The sequence below is a fragment of the Miscanthus floridulus genome, unplaced genomic scaffold (assembly GCF_019320115.1).
Source record: "Miscanthus floridulus cultivar M001 unplaced genomic scaffold, ASM1932011v1 fs_704_1_2, whole genome shotgun sequence".
Lineage (NCBI taxonomy): Eukaryota > Viridiplantae > Streptophyta > Magnoliopsida > Poales > Poaceae > Miscanthus > Miscanthus floridulus.
This window is the reverse complement of record NW_027097138.1, coordinates 31797-49765: the sequence shown is the minus strand read 5'-3', so window position 1 is coordinate 49765 and position 17969 is coordinate 31797. Positions and strand designations below refer to the sequence as shown.

The window sequence follows — 17969 nt, the reverse complement described above, 5'->3', positions numbered from 1 at the left end:
AAATCCATGTGGTGTATGTGGGTGACATTCTGTTTATAAGTAAGTCGTCCTTCACCTCCTGCCAAGTTTTAACCACCTGGTTAAGACAATATGTACACGGGCAGGGGATGTTTTGCTCCGAGTATTTTTGTTTAACCATATCCATGAACTCTTTAACTCCTGTGATGAATGTCAACGAGAATGGTCTCTCATTAGGAATCCAGGATTTGTCCACATGTTACAATAAAAGTATGCAAAGTCCGTTAGAGTTTCAACCATTGGGTGGACAATGGCAAAACTAGCATTAGAACAAAGCATACAATGTTTGAGAGCACTAATCTGTGCATTTGTTTATATCGTACTATGGGACAGTCTGGTTTTCTATTTTTGGCCTCGTTCGCTGGTCTGAAACTTGACTGAAACTGGCTGAAAACACTGTTCCGGCTGAATTGTTGTGGGAGAAAAACACTATTCCAACTGAAAAAAGAAGCCGAACAAGCCGAATATGGGGTAAGCCAAACAGGGACTTTGTGTGACAAAAGCATTGATTTCAATTAAAATTCAAACAAAATAGCCTTTCTTTATGTATTCATTACTTTATCGTGTACAGAAAATGGAGTCCTATATTCACATAAGAAGGTACTCATACCTTTGTTTTACGAACTGGCACGGCTCAGCTACAAGCCGCCTCTGCCATGGCACACACCCTGATCACGTGGATGCCAATGTCGCCACGCTCCACCGAGAGAGCCCCGCCACGCCACCAAAAGGACGTCTGAGCCACCACAGCAGACCGGGGATCCTCCGCCTTCACCGCCACCGCAAGTCCAGCGGGCACAGATTTGTTTCCACTTGCAGGGATATATCCAATTTTGGTTCAACCTGTAACACAGCCAATAGGATACTATAGCGACTCCAAAGAGATGTTAGCACAGCCAGGCGTCTAGCGCAATGGTAAAGAAGCTCCAACCCTTGGTCCAGATCCCGTGTTTGACTTCTAGGTATCAGACATTTTTTGAGAAATTAAACCCCGACGGCACACATGGTACAAGTGACATGCAAACCGTCGGGTCCCATAGGTCGGATGTAGAAGGACCGAGCGGAGACTTTTATGACGAATTACAAGTGTCAAGTGACATGCAAGCTGTCGGGTCCCACAGGTCGGATGGAGATAGGTCATCGGGTCCCACAGGTTGGATGGAGATGGGCCGTCGAGTCCCACAGGTCAGATGGAGATGGAGAACGGTCCCACAGGTACACGTGACACGCAAACCGTTGGGTCCCACAAGTCGGATGCTGAAGGGTCTTGCAGGTACATGTCGGACGGAGAAAGGACTAAGCAGAGACTTTTATGATGAATTACAAATGTCACGGATGAGTAACTGCAGGTTTCACAGGTACACGTCGAATGGAGAAGGGTCCCACAGGTACACGTCGTATGGAGATATGATTGAGCGAAGATTTTTATAACGAATTGCAAATGTCACGGATGAGTAACTGTAGGTCCCACAGGTACACGTCGGATGGAGAGAAGTACTGTGTGGAGATCTATGACGAAGCCGTTCATTATAGATCGAATATTGTTCGTCATAGATGTGTAATTAGTTCAATGACGAAGTCCTGTTCGTCATAGTTTTTAAGGAGATCATCATAGATGAGTAGCATAAGTGATCTATGACGAAACCCTGCGCTCTTCTATAATGTTTTTTGTGATGATGCCTGATTTCGTCATAGAAAGGGAGGGTTGCAGGATCGTCACCACTGATCTATGATGGAACGGAAATATTCGTCATAAAAAGCGCTCTTCTATGACGATTTTGGATTTGTCATTAATATTTTCGTCATAGAAGTAGATATTTCTAATAGTATCTCATGCATCTCTCCAATTTCTCTCTAATGGAATTTCTATGATTTTTACAAGAAAATCATGATAAGGTCAAATCCATCTCTTTCACTTGGAAGCAAGGAAGAACAAGGCTCAAGCATGGCCTTGGTGGGCCAAGGGTCACCCAAATCTCAGAGATAGAGTGCCATGTTCAAGTTCATGAACTTTCCCCTCTTTTTCATGGATGGGCTAATCTATAATCACTAGTTTCATTTTTGCACTTAGGAGCCAAACTCTAGCTTTCACAAGCCCAACACATCACCTAAACATCTCCAGAGACCCCGGCACATGTATGGTAAACATCACCCACAAGCTAGGTCACCTCAACTAAGAACACCAAGAATATGTGAACATAGTTTCTGTTGCCGTTCCCGCGGACCAACCGCCCCTGAACTCTCCGTGCGAACACCCACAGAGCACATCTAACATTAGCCGCTCAGAGCTGGTCCATTGTAGGTTCCCAAAGACGAGACAAATATGAGTGATTTCTAAGTACCAAAGCTATAAATTAAACCTTAAAATTTGCTCACCTAACTCTACCTACTTGAATCATTGTCTTGTTTCTAGACAATTTGGTTGAAAAAAATAAGAAAACGAAAATATATAGGCATATGCCTCACAAAGTCAAGGCTGGTTGTAAAAGCACGGGTTTTTTGAGTTTTGATTGGCGTGTTTTATGATTTATATAAGTTGATCTTAAAATCAAGTTAAAACAAACTACCAATTATATTAAAAAAGAGAAGTCTAGATTGGGCTAACGATAGACTTGAAGGCTCATAAAAAAGAGAAAACAACTCTAACTCTGGCCAGTGGGCACTCAGCAACTCACCGTTCTCCAACATAGCAGCCTCAAGAGCCAGACCTCCACCGCGCCAAGAAGAACAGCACCATTTGGTAGCTTAACACCGAATTGGATGTTGTTCTCCAGTTGCCGTGGAAGTTATAGTGGCTGCCACTGCTGCCGTAATCGCCACCCTCACGGCGACTGCCATAGCCGCCCTTAGGGCATCAGCCGCCACATGCAGGTAGGCAAGGCTCGTGCGTGCGACTAGCAAGCCTACGCAGAAAAGGAGATATTTCAATATTTGACATCTAGTCCACAAGCCTCACAAGATTTGACATTCAATCTGTCTACCTTTTGAATTTGACATTCAATCCGTCTACCTTTTGAATTTGACACCGTGGCCGTAGCGAATTGGTTTGACTCGAGGGATTTCAATTATTTTCTCTCATTTTTCTTTTCCTATAATCTTTTCACCTCTTGGTCACCTGAAAGGACTAAACTACCCCCCTAATTGAACACAACGGTTCCCTTCTGCTTCTCCCTTCCGTTGCGACTCAGAAGAGGCAGCCGGACGGGACCAGTGGCCGCCTGTGCGCTCCCGTCCGTCGCCCGTCGGCTGGCCCTCCACCGCCGGGAAGGCCCCTCCCCCCTCCACTGCCCTCCCCATCCACTCCCCGACTACCCAGCGCCGCCTGACGGCTGCTGTGAAATTTCTCCGCGGGAAGCCAGCCGGGAACGACCGAATGGGGGTGTTGCCCCGGGCTGCGGTCGCAGTTTTTTTTTCAGGTTTCCTGTTTTTTTCCCAACACACACGTGACACGTTTGGGTTGGGCACGTCAGATGAGCCTCGGTCCGACTCCAGCCAGGTACTTGGCTGGCGGCACTGCTCACCCTGCTGAGCTCGCGTGTCGCGTCTCGCGTCTCGCTCTCGCGTTCTCTTCCGTTCCATGCCTTTCCGGCGAGCTAGTCTTGGTACCCACCGGCGAGCACGCGGCTGTAACCTCCCCCACCCCCATCAAACTCCACCTGCTCCCCGATCCGCTAGATCTCGGCTCCGCGCAGGTACCCAACCCCCCTCGTCTTCTAGTCTCTCCACTCAGATCTCATTTGGAAGCGCGCTGGCCGCTGGCGCTGCCCTGTAGTGGTGGGCGCGTCCTGGGGAAGTCGACGGGTAGAGCTCTGCGGTTTGGACCACCGGTGGGCAGTGGGCTCGTTGCTTCGGCGTCCGTCGCTTAATCTCGGGCGCGCGTGGGTCTGGCAGGAATGGAGCGCGGAATGGTTCTTGAGTTGGGCATTTGGGGTTTAATCAGCGTGTGTGAGAGTCAAATAGGCCGCGGGTTTGTTTGGCATTGTGTGTTTCCTCTCATTTTGGCACGAGTTGCGTGGTTGGCTGTGGCGTTGCTTTGCTCCCTAATTTGGTTGGATCAGGCGTGTCCTGGGAGCTATGGTCAGTGCATTGTCTGTTGCCAAGTCATAAATGTTGAGTCTCTGACTGTTTAGTGAGGATTCTTATTTGCTAATCATGAATTTGTCTGCGTGAAATTCCATATGGATTACCTCAATTTTTTTCACACACGGACATCTACCACTAGATGAGAATTGCTGTTCACTGTCAATTTTTTTGTACACAACAATGCATACTTCATCAAGAGTGCAAGTTACTTTTGCAACTGATTATCGAACATCTCCTATTACGCACCATGCTGCATGTGATTTTTTGTTAGATGTAATAGTATATAATTTTTTTTTTCTATTCCAGCTATGCTGATTGTGAGGAATTTGGTAGCACCTCTATCACGGTTTTAAAACTAGAGCGCTGCCGCCTCAGCATATATAATATGGACGAGTAAGAATTGCTGCAGAATAAACCTTCTTTCCTAAAGATGTTACATTTACTTGCATAGTGACTGTTTCATGTTTCCAATTAACCAGAGAAAATGTTGTTGAGCTGCTGCAACGTTATCGCCGTGACCGTCAAGTATTACTCAACTACATTCTTTCTGGCAACTTGATCAAGAAAGTTGTAATGCCACCTGGTGCAATCTCTTTGGATGATGTAGATATAGATCAAGTCAGTGTTGATTATGTCCTCAACTGTGCTAAGAAAGGTGAAGTATAGCTTTATCGGAGTTCCTTTTTTGTTTGTTCTTGCATCAATTCTGAGAACGCTTAGAAAATGTAGGTGAACCTCTTGACCTCGGAGATGCCATCCGCCTTTTTCATGATAGCCTTGATTATCCATATGTGGTGAGTTGGTTTATATTTTGTTTTCTTATAAATCTTTTTGTCTTGCTGAAAAGTTCTTTTGTTGGTTTTCGTTTGAGTTAGTTCTTTTGTATCACATCTCATTTGAACATCTAGATACTTCTGTCTCCCTTATTTTGATGTAAAAAGATTCTCAGAGCATACATTTTATCCATGTACCTAAATACTATTATTTCTTTGGCCAGAATAACACTGGAGCTGTAGAGGAGTTCTATTTGCTTACAAAACCAGAATATTCAGGACCAGCTCCAACAAGAGAACCACCACCTATCCCAGCCACTGCATCATCACCAGTTGTGATACCACCACCGGATGTGGAACCAGCACCAGTTATTGTGTCATCGCCAGTCGCAGCTACCAACCTGACAAAATCACAATCACTTGATTCTCCGACCGAGAAGGAATTAACTATAGATGACATTGAAGACTTTGAGGATGATGAAGATGAATTTGATGGTCGAAGGGCTTCTAGAAGACATCAAACTGATGCCAGTGATCTATCGTTGCGGTTACCACTATTTGAAACAGGTACGAGTTATGAATTGATGAACAGCTATCCTGAAATTACATGTTCAATAACAGATACATATAAAGTGCTATGCCTTTTGATGATCATCCATCTCCTCTGTTTCCGTTTGGGTATTTTATTGGTGATTTTGTCGTATCATACTAGTCGTGTGCTATTTTTTTTCTCTCGAATGTGCATTGTAGGAGAGCTGCATATCATTTCAATCAATAATAAAAAGATGAAAAAAAATAGTAATGAGAGGGCTATAGCACCCTCCACAATGATTAACAGTACGACTAACACGCCATGGGAAAATATACAAATGACCCGACAAACAACTCCTGGCCTAAACTAAGACACTGACAGAGCTGCACACTAGACCTCCCTCCTCTTTAGTTTTATTTTTTTAGTTGCCTGAAAGATTTCACTCTAATGAAGTAATGATTGGGATAACTAGGCCATTAGTCATTAGTTACTTCTTGAACCTTGTCCGACTTTGAGCTTGAAAGTTATTGGTAGCTACGCTACTTTTTCAGGTATCACAGATGATGATCTTCGTGAGACAGCATATGAGATCCTTGTTGCAGCTGCTGGTGCTTCAGGGTAGGCCTGTGCATCTCTTTACATCCACATAATTGTTTCATTAAAAGATAACAAATCTTCCTAGGGTACAATATAACCTAGCCTATTTTGGTACATTTAGGGGTCTTATAGTTCCTCAGAAAGAAAAGAAAAAAGAGAAGAGGCACAGATTAATGAGGAAACTCGGTCGTAGTAAGAGTGAAAGTGTGGATACCAACACTCAACGTCAACCTGGTTTAGTTGGTTTGCTTGAAACCATGCGAGCTCAACTTGAGGTTTGATGTCTTAAACTTTTTTCCCCTGATGACTAGATTAGCATGCCACTTTTCTTAACTTATTAATTCACTCAATTTTAATTATATTTCTACATTTGTATGCTTCTACCTTCTTAATTTCTTTTGAGTATTACACAAGACTTCATGAAGAACTTTGTAGCCTGAAACGTCATTATTGCCATTAGCGTTTTAAATGCAAACTTTTGATGTGATTAGATGGCATTTCTGTGATACTAACTCATTTTGATGAAGAAAATTTCTTAAGGGATTTTTGTACCTTAAATCAAAAGGAATATAAGCGTCTGTTTCCTGTGTAGATGACCAGAATTTTTTAGGAAAATTGCTGAATATAGTGGAACTGCTATTTGTCTAACTGAATCTAGTGACTGACTTGCTATTCGAAATTATTAAGTGAATAGCTAGTTTTTGGTTGTTGGCACTTGGCACTTGGAAGTCGACAGTTCCCTAGGTTGTATCTTGGTGATTCCAGGTCTCATAAAGCATTTAAATATGCTCATTTTACATTTGCTGACTGCATCCCCCCCTTTTTTTTTGCATAGATAACAGAGTCCATGGATATTCGAACTAGGCAAGGATTACTCAATGCTATGGTTGGCAAAGTTGGAAAACGGATGGACAATCTTTTGATTCCATTGGAACTATTATGCTGCATATCCAGAGCTGAATTTTCTGACATGAAAGCATACCTTTGTTGGCAGAAGAGACAGGTTAGCATCGCTTTGGTCAATTATTTTCTAAATGACCTTGAACCATATACTCATTTCATAACATTATATCCTTCATCTGTGTTTTTTGGGGTTTAGTTAAACATGCTGGAGGAAGGCCTCATAAACCATCCAGTTGTTGGATTTGGGGAGTTCGGTCGAAAAGTCAATGAGCTAAGGAGCCTTTTTAGAAAGATTGAAGAATCTGAGGTTTTATTCATACACAACAAAAGTATCATGCTTGACCTCTTATAACCCTTTCACAAAATCTCCACTAATTCAGGATTATCCTTGTGTATTTTTCGCTAGTCCTTGCCACCATCTGCTGTGGAGGTTCAACGCACAGAATGCTTAAGATCACTGAGAGAAGTTGCCACTTCTCTATCTGAAAGGCCTGCCCGGGGTGATCTTACTGGTGAGGTTTGTCACTGGGCTGATGGATACCAATTGAATGTAGCATTGTATGAGAAGATGCTTGGCAGTGTTTTTGACATCTTGGATGAGGGAAAACTTACAGAGGTTGCTATCTCAAATTCATGATTGCAGTTTTCCACTGACTAATTTCACCATTAGCCATGATGTTTCTCTTACCTTTTTTCTTTAATCCACCAGGAGGCACAGCAAATCCTTGAACTCTTGAAGTCAACTTGGCGGATACTAGGAATCACAGAGACTGTTCATGATACATGCTATGCATGGGTATTATTTCGACAGGTGAATCCATGATGAAATAAAATTAAGGCTAAATTTGTGGAAATTCTGTTTTTTTTCTGTGTTGCCCCCAAATATCTTTACAACAGCAACCAGTGTGTTTCTTCACTGCTGATTATTGTCCACGAACTGCTTACTGAATTGAGCCTATTTTAACATCTTGGGATTTTGCTTAAAAGTTCCGCATCTGTCAAAAGCAGGGAGGAGGTTGTTCAGGATAGGGGTTCAAGTTTTGTGTTTATATATATATATATATGTTCAGTAAATCTGATCTGTCAACTATCCCTTTGCACAAAATCCCAATGGTCTTGGCCAGTTAAACCTATCATGAAGTAGGAAATCTACGAGTGTAGAATCAAATCTAAAACTCTTAACCACACTTATTTTTGTCTCTTGAGGCAAATAGAGTCTCTTGCATATGCAATAGTTCACTGGAGGCTAGATGTTCTACAAAGTCCTATTCTGCAATGTGCTACTGGTTTAGCTCAAATAGGTTTGCCTCCATAAGAGTGATAATCTCCTGCATGTTCAAGAAAGAAAGAGTATGATAATTGACGTAGGTTTTGCAACTCAGTTTGTTCTTACAGGTGAACAAGGACTTCTGAAAGTTGTGATTGGCCATTTGAGGAAGATACCTTTGAAAGAACAGCGTGGTCCGCAGGAAAGATTACACTTGAAAAGCCTGCGTAGTTCTGTTGATGCTGAGGGTAGCTATCAAGACTTCACATTTTTCCAGTCTTTCCTGTCTCCAATTCAGAAATGGGTGGACAAGAAACTAAATGACTATCACCTACATTTCTCCGAGGTTTGTTTTCCAACCTCCTGGTTTGGTCTTGTGCTACACTGTATGCATGGGCAGTTATTCTATGGAAAATATACCCTTTACTATTTGGAAGCTAATCCCTTTGTTTCGACAAATGTTTGATTTTGTTAATTTTTTTCTTTATGTAGCAATATTTACAATACCCTTTTTACTGAAGATTATTTTTGTAACGTGTCCCACTCATGTAATCTTTTGTTCATTTGTTATTTTGAACTAATCCTCAACACACATGTGCATAAGGTTGTCCATCGTTATTTAGCTAAGTTAAATGTAATTGCATTACCTTTCTAGTCCAATCAATAAATGTAGTTCTGCAATCTCTTATGAACATTGTCATCTTTATCTCTCTCTCATTTTGGCCTCTTATATGTTTCATTCATTTTCACTTCCTACGCATAAGATTTACCACATGTTTTTCTCTTGATCCACCATTTTATCCATGGGTGCATGTCGCTATTATTCAGATTTCAGTACCTGGCATATGCTACTCTACGCATTTCATACATTATATTATACTAGCAAATATGCCCGTGCGTTGCAACGGGAGAAAAAATTCATCAAATGTTCATGAAAACACGACGGTGGAAATTCTACGTATTTATTTATGTTTGTTTATCTTTTGTATAAATTTTTAAGCTACAATTAATTATTTTATAACCATAACATCGACAATATAATATAAGTTAATGTTTACATTAATACGATAGTGTCCTTGTATGGATCATGCATTGGCCGATTAATTGCTGTGCATGTTGGTCACATGCTCGCACGCATATGCATGACTGGAATCCTGGTTTGATGAAAGCAACACACAATACTTTAATATTAATTATATATCCAAATACAAAAATAAGTGACTACCTTTATCTTCTCCTCAACTCTGCGTGCATCCATCCATCCCCTGCGGCCCTGCAAGCTCTCTCTCATCTGTATCTCCCCATCCGAACTCTCCTCTCTCCACTTCCCTAAAAGTTGGTGTGTGCGGTGGCGACGCTGGCGAGGCTGCGATGTGCAACGGCGCGCTCTCCGTCTGGTTCTACGTGATCCGGGCCGAGGCGCCGTGAGGCGTAGTCAAACATGGCACGGTCACCCAAATTACAAGTTGACCATTCATTTATTCTATATTATGTTTTTTATTATTATAAAATTATGATCATTGGATAGTATATTTGATCACGAATCTAACCATATCAAGTTTATATTACAATTGTTCACCAAATAATTGGTCAAAGACTGAAGTTTGAACCTTGTTTTGCGTGTTCGCCTTATAAACTGGATCGGAGGGAGTATATAATATACCGCACTGAACCTTTTTACTCTCATTTGCTTGCAACAAGAGATCATTATTTTCTGCACATTCAGACTTTCTTTATATTTACAGGGCCCCAGCTTGATGGCTGATGTTGTGACAGTGGCAATGCTGACAAGGCGGATCCTTTGTGAAGAAAATGACAAGGTGCTTTTACTTTACTTTTGTTTCTGACCACTGTTGTTGCCACATCACTTTAACAGTAACAATTTCTTGTTCTATTTGAATACAATCACTGTAGAGTATAGAGAGCAGAACTGTTCACTGTTTGCACATTTAGAAAATTCTGATTTTGGGCACCCATTTGCTTTTGTGCATCAGGCACTGGAGTCTCCTGACAGAGATCAGATTGACCGTTACATCACTTCTTCAGTCAAAAGTGCTTTCTTGAAGGTGACATTTGTGCAGCAGCCATTATTATTCCATTGGTAGTGTAGTTCTAATTTATATGGACTAAATTTCCTATCTTTGATTTAACCCCATTTTACCATGAGATGGTTATCGATGACACATTTATGTTCTCATATGTCATATGTGAAACCTCAAATCTTTATCAGTTGTCACTGGTCATTGCACCTGTACATTGCTTTTTCACATTTCATTTCTATCTGTTTGAGAACCTTGACTCTTAGGGAAACATCATATTGCATTATTCCTAGTGTGGACAAGATTCTTCTTAGCTGGATGTGTTAGATGATTGTTCTTTTTCTTTTTATGGTAGAGGACATCAAAGCCTGATATGAGATGTATGGTCTGGATGGTTGTTTTTGTACCTTTGCCTAAACATTCCTGTGGATACTTCTGGCCATGTTGTTATAAAGGATTTGTAGTGGTGCCTTTGTGTCTAAACATTTCTGTGGATCACTTCCCTGTGTCTAAACCTGAATTGGACATCATCGTTAAAATTCAGATAGCACAATAAAGAATTGGCACATACTTGTGTTCCTTTTGATGATATGTTACCATCATACCATTTCTTGTAAGAAAAATATGCTACCATTTCATTGGTTGATGAAACATTCTACTCTTTTCCTTCCAGATGGCACATTCTGTAGAGTTCAAAGCGGATTCTACACATGAACATGTTTTAGCGTCTCTAGCTGAGGAGACAGAGAAATTTCTGAAGAAAGATACAACCATTTTTACACCTGTTTTGACAAAATGGCATCCACAGGCAGCAGTTGTTTCTGCTTCTCTCATCCATAAACTTTATGGAAATAAATTGGTAGGTTATATCCAGCATATCTGTTAAATGTTTTTGACTTTGTAACTTCGTGATTCTGCATGCTTACATAGAATTATTTTGCCAGAGACCATTCCTTAAGCATGCTGAGCATCTTACGGAGGACGTGGTTTCTGTATTTCCGGCAGCTGATGCTTTGGAGCAATACATAATGTCTGTGATGGCCTCTGTTACTGGAGATGATGGTTTGGATAGCATATTCAGACATAAGCTAGCTCCATATCAGGTCAGCTTAACCTTCATGAAGTAGTATTAAAACTTAGATAAGCGCAAAGCAATCCATGTGTTTACCTTACATTTTTTTGCCATTTTATCAACCAATGTGTGCTGCACAGTGAAAGATAGATAATGTGTTATGTATTTAAGAGCATTGTTGGTGTAGTGTTGTTTATCCTAATTCTCTGCTTTCCTTTTCTTAGATTGAAAGTAAATCTGGTACATTAGTTTTACGCTGGGTGAATGGGCAACTTGAGAGAATTGAAACTTGGGTTAAAAGGGCTGCTGACCAAGAGGTAACACATTTGTGACTTTTTTGTTTATATATAATTTCTTTGTTCTAATTGTCTTATTACTAGTACGCCCATTCACCATGGGATTTGAAATGAAATATCCAAATTCTTTATATCCTTAGAAGTATCTTTCAGCGTATTTGTTAGTTTGATGGTTCGACCTTTAGTTCAAGAAAGTAAAAACATATGCTCTTAGTGACAAATTTTATATAATGTTTACTTGAGCTTTATGTTTTAAATAGTGACTATATATTTGTGATATTTAAAGCTGCTATGATTTATGGAATTTTCCAGAATTGAACGATGGATTTCTGGAATCTATTGAAACTGTTACTTGGTCTAGTTCTGTTTTCAAGTATATATAATTGCAGTTTTCTATCTGTGAGTTTGTGTAAGGATCCAATAACAATTTTGACCACTGCTTGCATTTCCTTCTCAGTTCTTTGCTGGCTTATTTTTGCTTGTAACATTAGTTATTATAAACTACAATTATCGTTTTCTATGTTCCTATCTTCTCTATTCTAATTTTTATTCTCCACAGGTTTGGGACCCTATATCCCCTCAACAACGCCATGGGAATTCTATTGTAGAAGTCTATAGAATCATAGAAGAGGTGCTTCTTTTGTTCCTCATTATTTTGAAATTTCATTCATGCTAAAAGTTGTTTTGATTAAAATGAAGTTTTTCTTTCATGCTGTAATCTCAGAATTATTTTATTTGCACTTTGTAATTTGTTATGATATTATGTTTGCAACGCCGTGTTGTTAAAATGTTGATTTGGATGAAAGAATATCATTGCTTAATCAAAAGCAGAAACAGTGCCCAGGAGGACGCACGTTCTTGAGATCATGACCGTCCTTGTGTAGCTCCTCACCAGAACGAAGTAACAGAGGATAACAGAGGCGCTTCAGCCGTCTGTCTTCCTCACCCATACAGAACCAACTCCTCCATTGACCTCCACCCAGCACGCCATGGTCCCCCCCCCCGCCCCTCCCGGAGCTTCTGCCCTCCACCACAGCTGACACTAACCTCCTTCCTTGCCCAACCACTGTCTCACCACCACTGGCTGGTGGGCACCCTGCTGCCTCGCCATCCCGCCCACCAGCCACCGGCACCGCAGGCCGGTAACCTCCTAGGACATCCCTCTACAGCCAGAGGTCCCAAAAATCCCCAACCCGAACCCCAATCCGTAACCTTGCAGGGGCCGCAGACGTGGTCACAGCGGCGTCGAGAGGGATGCGAAGCAGAGGGCCAAGGAAGAAGGTTAGGCAAGGAGGGAGGAAGAAGTCTGCTGTTAGAAGCCTGTCATTAGAACTAATCATGATGATCCAATCTGATGGACCCGATCTCCACTGCACACCAAATAATTTTTGTTGTTTAATTATAACTTAACTATGCAATCATTAATAATAAACTCTCTGTATGTATTCCCATGCCATGACGTTAGTAGTGTAGGTGATGAGAGTTTTTGCGCTTTAACTCCTTGGAGCATCTACGTATAGTCTAGTAATTTGTTTCTTCCTTTTTTTTCTCTGAGGGCATGGTAAAGTTTTCATGCATCCTTGCCTGCTGTTATATGTTTTCATTATTACCCAACAAAATAATACTCCATTCCAAATTGTAAGTTGTTTGGCTTTTCTAGATACTCCCTCCGTTCCAAATTATAAGACGTTTTGGCATTTCTAGATACATTTCTTTACTATGTATCTAGACATATTGTATGTCTAAGTGCATAGCAAAGCTATGTATCTAGAAAAGCCAAAACGTCTTATAATTTGGAACGGAGGGAGTACATAGCTTTTACTATGCACCTATATGTTATGCTTAGATACGCTATGTATCTTGGAAACCTAAAATGACTTACAATTTGGAATGGATGGAGTAGTAATGTTGTCTTTCATGATTTTGGCTTTGTGCCAGTGTGGCTCTGTAGTTGGTCCATTAATGCAACAACAGTGTCTGGTCTCCTATTTATAGAGCCGGTTATTTGACAAGATCTAACAAATCTGATTTACATGTCCCTAGCAAATCATCTACATTAAGGGTTAAGCAACTAAAAATTCTATGGAGGGCTGCTGCTTCTACTGTAGCCATGGCTTTACTGTGCTATGGCAACCCAAAGCTCAGCTTGTCATCCTAAAAATAAAGAAATAAGTAAACAAATATTGAACTCAAATATGAGTGGTTAAAAATGTGACAGAAAAGTATCAAAAAGTCATTTGTAAATTGTATCTCTAAAGGCGAGCCATAAAATTTGGGTTCTATGTAATGTACATGAAGATACATTTGTGTGTTAGAGATATATGAAATCATCTTCGATCACCATTTTATATGTTTCCTTATTTACTTCTTTTTACTACTTCTACTGATTTTATGAGTGGTCCTTTCACACATGTTGTGCAATGATGCAGATTTGTCATTTCATTAAGAAAGGGGAACACATGTCATGTAAATTAACATTTAAATTGTACTGAAGACGTCAAGATAGTGCCCCCAAGCGAATTGTTGCCAAGTGTTCCAACCAAATTTATAGGTGTTACTAGTGGCTTTAGTGTCTATTTTTTAGGTACAATATGACTACCAGTAAATAACATGTGAACATGATGAGTTTGTTATAGTTACTGTACCTACACTCCATGAATATTTCTCCATGCTCTTTCCTTCCTAGCTTTAATTCTTGTGATGCAGCATACTACATATAACTCAACTGCTGTATCAACGTTTTTGGTGATTTAACTGAGCTGTTTATAATCCGCTTCCCACTGATCTCTAAAGAGGAAAATGCTGATTCTTCACAAACTATTGCAGACTGCAGATCAATTTTTTGCATTTAAGGTTCCTATGCGAGATGGAGAATTAAATAGTCTATGCCGTGGTCTTGACAAGGCATTCCAAGTTTATACACAGCTTGTCACTGCACCCCTAGGTTTGCACGATCATGTTCTTTTCTTTAGAGCTTCTTGATATCTAAGGCAGATATTTTCTTGTGCATGCGTGCTCAATAATGTATACTGTACAAGTATAGACACCTACTTTTCAGTATAAAAATAGAGAAATATCCATCACATTTTGCTAACTCTTTTTCTAATTAAAATATCTTCATTTGTCTAGCTATCAAGTGACAATGGCTTTTGTCTGCTTGTAGTTGATAAAGAAGATTTAGCTCCGCCTGTTCCTGTTCTTACTCGATATAAAAAGGAGCTTGGAATCAAGGCTTTTGTAAAAAAGGAGGTCCAAGAAGTTAGAACAGTTGATGAGAGGAAAGCTAGTGAAATTACTCAGCTTACAATGCCAAAGCTGTGTGTACGGCTTAACAGTCTATATGTGAGTCTCTTATTGCCATAGCTCATGATTATTTATAATTAGTTCCTGAGCATTTTGGAGTGGTCGGCACTGGGACTGCAGACACAATCGTGTAAATTTCTGTTGTAGTCTTCAAAGATTTTTTTTTCTGCGTACCTTTATATTAAACTATTAAAGAGAGAGAAAGGGGAAGAAACCTCGTACAAGGCAACCATGTTACCACCTCTAGGAACTAAGAAGTGGTTGCACGAGAAAATATATAAGTTAAAACACCTGCACTAAAACAGTAGCATGATCCAACCAGAAAAAAAAGCCCAACCAATACCCTCCCCCTGACCAGGAAATAACATCTGGAGCTTTCGGGCACCAGCGAAACACCAATGCTGCAACTCTTCTTTAAAGAACAACTGGGCAGCTGGCAAAGGAGGAGCAACTCCTTCAAACATATCTGTTCCTGAGATTCCACAGGTCCAAGAGCCCAAGATCACAGCACTGTTGAACCCTTTTCTTTGAGCTTTATGAACCTTCACATTGGCTTTCCTCCAATCAGCAAAGCAGTTATCACTGATTCACTGCGTCTAGGTACAGTGTGATCCAAACCAACAGGGGCCAGTAAGCTGTACCACAATTGCCGAGCAAAGACACAATTAGTGAGAATATGTTGCACTGTCTCCTCTTGATTACACAGCACGCATTTCTCTGGATGAGGGAGACCCCTTTTAGCTAGTATGTCAGCAGTCCAGCACTTGTTTCTAAGTGCAAGCCAAAGAATACCTTGCACTTGAATGGCAACCAAGAGTCCAAGATTTGCAGAGTCGCTTCCAAGGCTCAAAGGTTATAGCACGAAAGAGGAATGCTTTGTAAGTGGATTTAGAAGAGAAAATACCACTTCCCTCATGCCGCCAAGAGAGTTGATCCTCATCTTCAGGGCCACCTCTTCTAAAGTGCGCAAAATTTGAACATACTGCATCAAGCCTTCCTAGGAGAGTCCATCTTGAATTTCCCTTACCCAGGTTCTGTTTACAAGAGCTTGAGCGACAGTCCTTGGCACGCAAGCAACCAAATCAGGCCTCAGTCTGATAAAGAGCATCCATGTAGCCATTGATCAGACCAAAACAGGTTTCAAAGATAGTGCACGTTCTTATATTATATGCATTTTCTAATCAATTTTGTCTTTCACGTTTCCTAGTATGGCTACCTCCATTTTAAATTTATAGCTATAATTAATATGGTGCGATGGAATATCCTAGTTTAATACCAGTAATTTAGATTATGCTGTCTACATTTCAGTGTTCTGAAACCTTATATTCCATCATGGTGTCTATAGTGTTATGCTTTTGCCAGGATTTACATCAATGGATCACACTCCTTGTCTTTCAAATGCTTTCCCTGTTTATTGTATTAAGGCCCTGTTTCGAGGGGCTCCTCCCGGCTCCTGTTCCTACCCTGCAGCAGTACTGTAGCGGAGCCAGGAGAAGCCCCAAATATGCAGCTCCTCCCTTTCCCAGTTCATTTTTGCTGGAGCAAGAGACATTTTTCTCCTTGTCACAGTGCGCTACAGTACAAACAGTGTTGCACAGTGCTTTGGGAGCCAAAGCTGGAGCCCCTCTGGAGCAGCATCAAATGGGGCCTAAGTCTCGTCTTTGTTAGAGCTTTCTAATCAGAAGCACTTATTACGCAGTATGGTATCAGCCAGTTGAGTAAGTTGGAGGACAGCATTAATGAGAGGTGGACTCGGAAGAAAAGTGAAAACACTAACATCAGTAAGTTCTCTGTCTAGTAGTTTCATACAGTTTATCTCTTGATAGGTAACTTCCCAAAATTACTTGATCTTCCTAGTCGAGTCCTTGTAGATTAAAGCCAATCATATATATGATTGTAATTTATTTGCCAGGACGAACAACAAGTGAAAAGTCAAAGAGTGCCGTCCCTAATCAGAAAAATCAATTTGATGGCAGTAGAAAAGAAATCAATACTGCTATTGATCGTCTGTGTGAATTTACTGGTAAGGAAATATATAGAGGCAATGTTTCAGTAGAAGCTTATTGCTATTAATATTTGAACCTTTTCTTTTACTTCTGTAGGGACAAAGGTTATATTCTGGGACCTGCAGCAGCCATTTATTGAGAATTTATACAGAAACGGTGTTTCTCACGCTCGATTGGACACCATAACAGAAGTGCTTGATTTGGTACGTTACATAATATGGATTAGCTATTCAAGGAATTCATTTTCTCCGTTCTTTTTTCTTTCAAACTGGACACATCATGTTTGTGTTTAACCGGAACAATTTTTGAATACTGACATGTCATCCCCAAGCATGGTAAAGATCATATTTAACTGTGAACATGCAATGATGTGTCCATATTTGTCTGTTTCTCATTCTGTTGTTAAAGAGGAACAGTAACATGATTTTGTTACCCTGAGTTCTATCTGGCATTCAGACCAAAGTGCAAGCATAAGCTGTTACATTAAAAACCTTAAAAATCTGGAGGCACATTAGTTTCTCTTGAACTATGGTGCTCCTTATTTATGCTACAGCTCATTTTCAGGTCCTTAATCAACTTTGTGATGTCATTGTGGAACAACTGAGGGATCGTGTGGTTACAGGGCTTCTGCAAGCATCCCTGGTAATCACTTTAGCTACTACTTTTAGGATGGGATTTCATGACATTCTGAACTCTGTTCTTAAAGCTCTCTTGATTGGTAGGATGGCTTACTTCGTGTGATACTGGATGGAGGTTCTACACGTGTCTTCTCTCCAAATGATGCAGCTTTTTTGGAGGAAGATCTTGAAACCCTGAAGGTTATATCATTTACAGAATTATTTTGCCTGCTTTGCTGTATTTTATTTATTTTCTTAAGGGACATCAGAATAGCGGTTCCATTTTATGCTAGATGGCTGTTTATCGGATTTTTTTTTTGTATTTTTAACCCATTTTAAATTATATTGTAAAAATAACCCCATCCACCTTTTGTTTTTATTCATAACTCTTTTGGCTGTGCCAATTCATGTGGCGTGGCAAATCACTTTCCGCGTCACATGCATTGGCACCACAAGGTATGCC

General features: G+C 40.5%; 1 protein-coding gene across 3 annotated transcripts; it reads left to right on the top strand.

The window, feature by feature from the left end:
• Positions 1 to 3471: 3471 nt before the first annotated feature.
• On the top strand, positions 3472 to 17708 carry LOC136532771 (protein unc-13 homolog). Of its 3 annotated transcripts, XM_066525360.1 has the most exons (25): positions 3477 to 3710; positions 4408 to 4494; positions 4581 to 4756; positions 4831 to 4895; positions 5099 to 5441; positions 5958 to 6024; positions 6125 to 6278; positions 6839 to 7006; positions 7103 to 7213; positions 7313 to 7522; positions 7616 to 7717; positions 8289 to 8519; positions 9919 to 9993; positions 10168 to 10239; positions 10886 to 11071; positions 11157 to 11315; positions 11509 to 11601; positions 12140 to 12211; positions 14407 to 14524; positions 14744 to 14922; positions 16583 to 16664; positions 16796 to 16906; positions 16986 to 17092; positions 17443 to 17531; positions 17612 to 17708. In XM_066525360.1, the coding sequence occupies exons 2-24, from the start codon at positions 4487 to 4489 to the stop codon at positions 17491 to 17493; spliced, it is 2940 nt and encodes a 979-aa protein (XP_066381457.1). In that variant the 5' UTR covers positions 3477 to 3710; positions 4408 to 4486; the 3' UTR covers positions 17494 to 17531; positions 17612 to 17708. The 3 variants fall into 3 exon arrangements, with proteins under 3 accessions (XP_066381459.1, XP_066381458.1, XP_066381457.1); XM_066525362.1 differs by lacking the exons at positions 16796 to 16906; positions 16986 to 17092; positions 17443 to 17531; positions 17612 to 17708 and having other exon boundaries at positions 3472 to 3710; positions 16463 to 16584; XM_066525361.1 differs by lacking the exons at positions 16583 to 16664; positions 16796 to 16906; positions 16986 to 17092; positions 17443 to 17531; positions 17612 to 17708 and adding an exon at positions 16453 to 16576 and having other exon boundaries at positions 3472 to 3710.
• Positions 17709 to 17969: the final 261 nt, after the last annotated feature.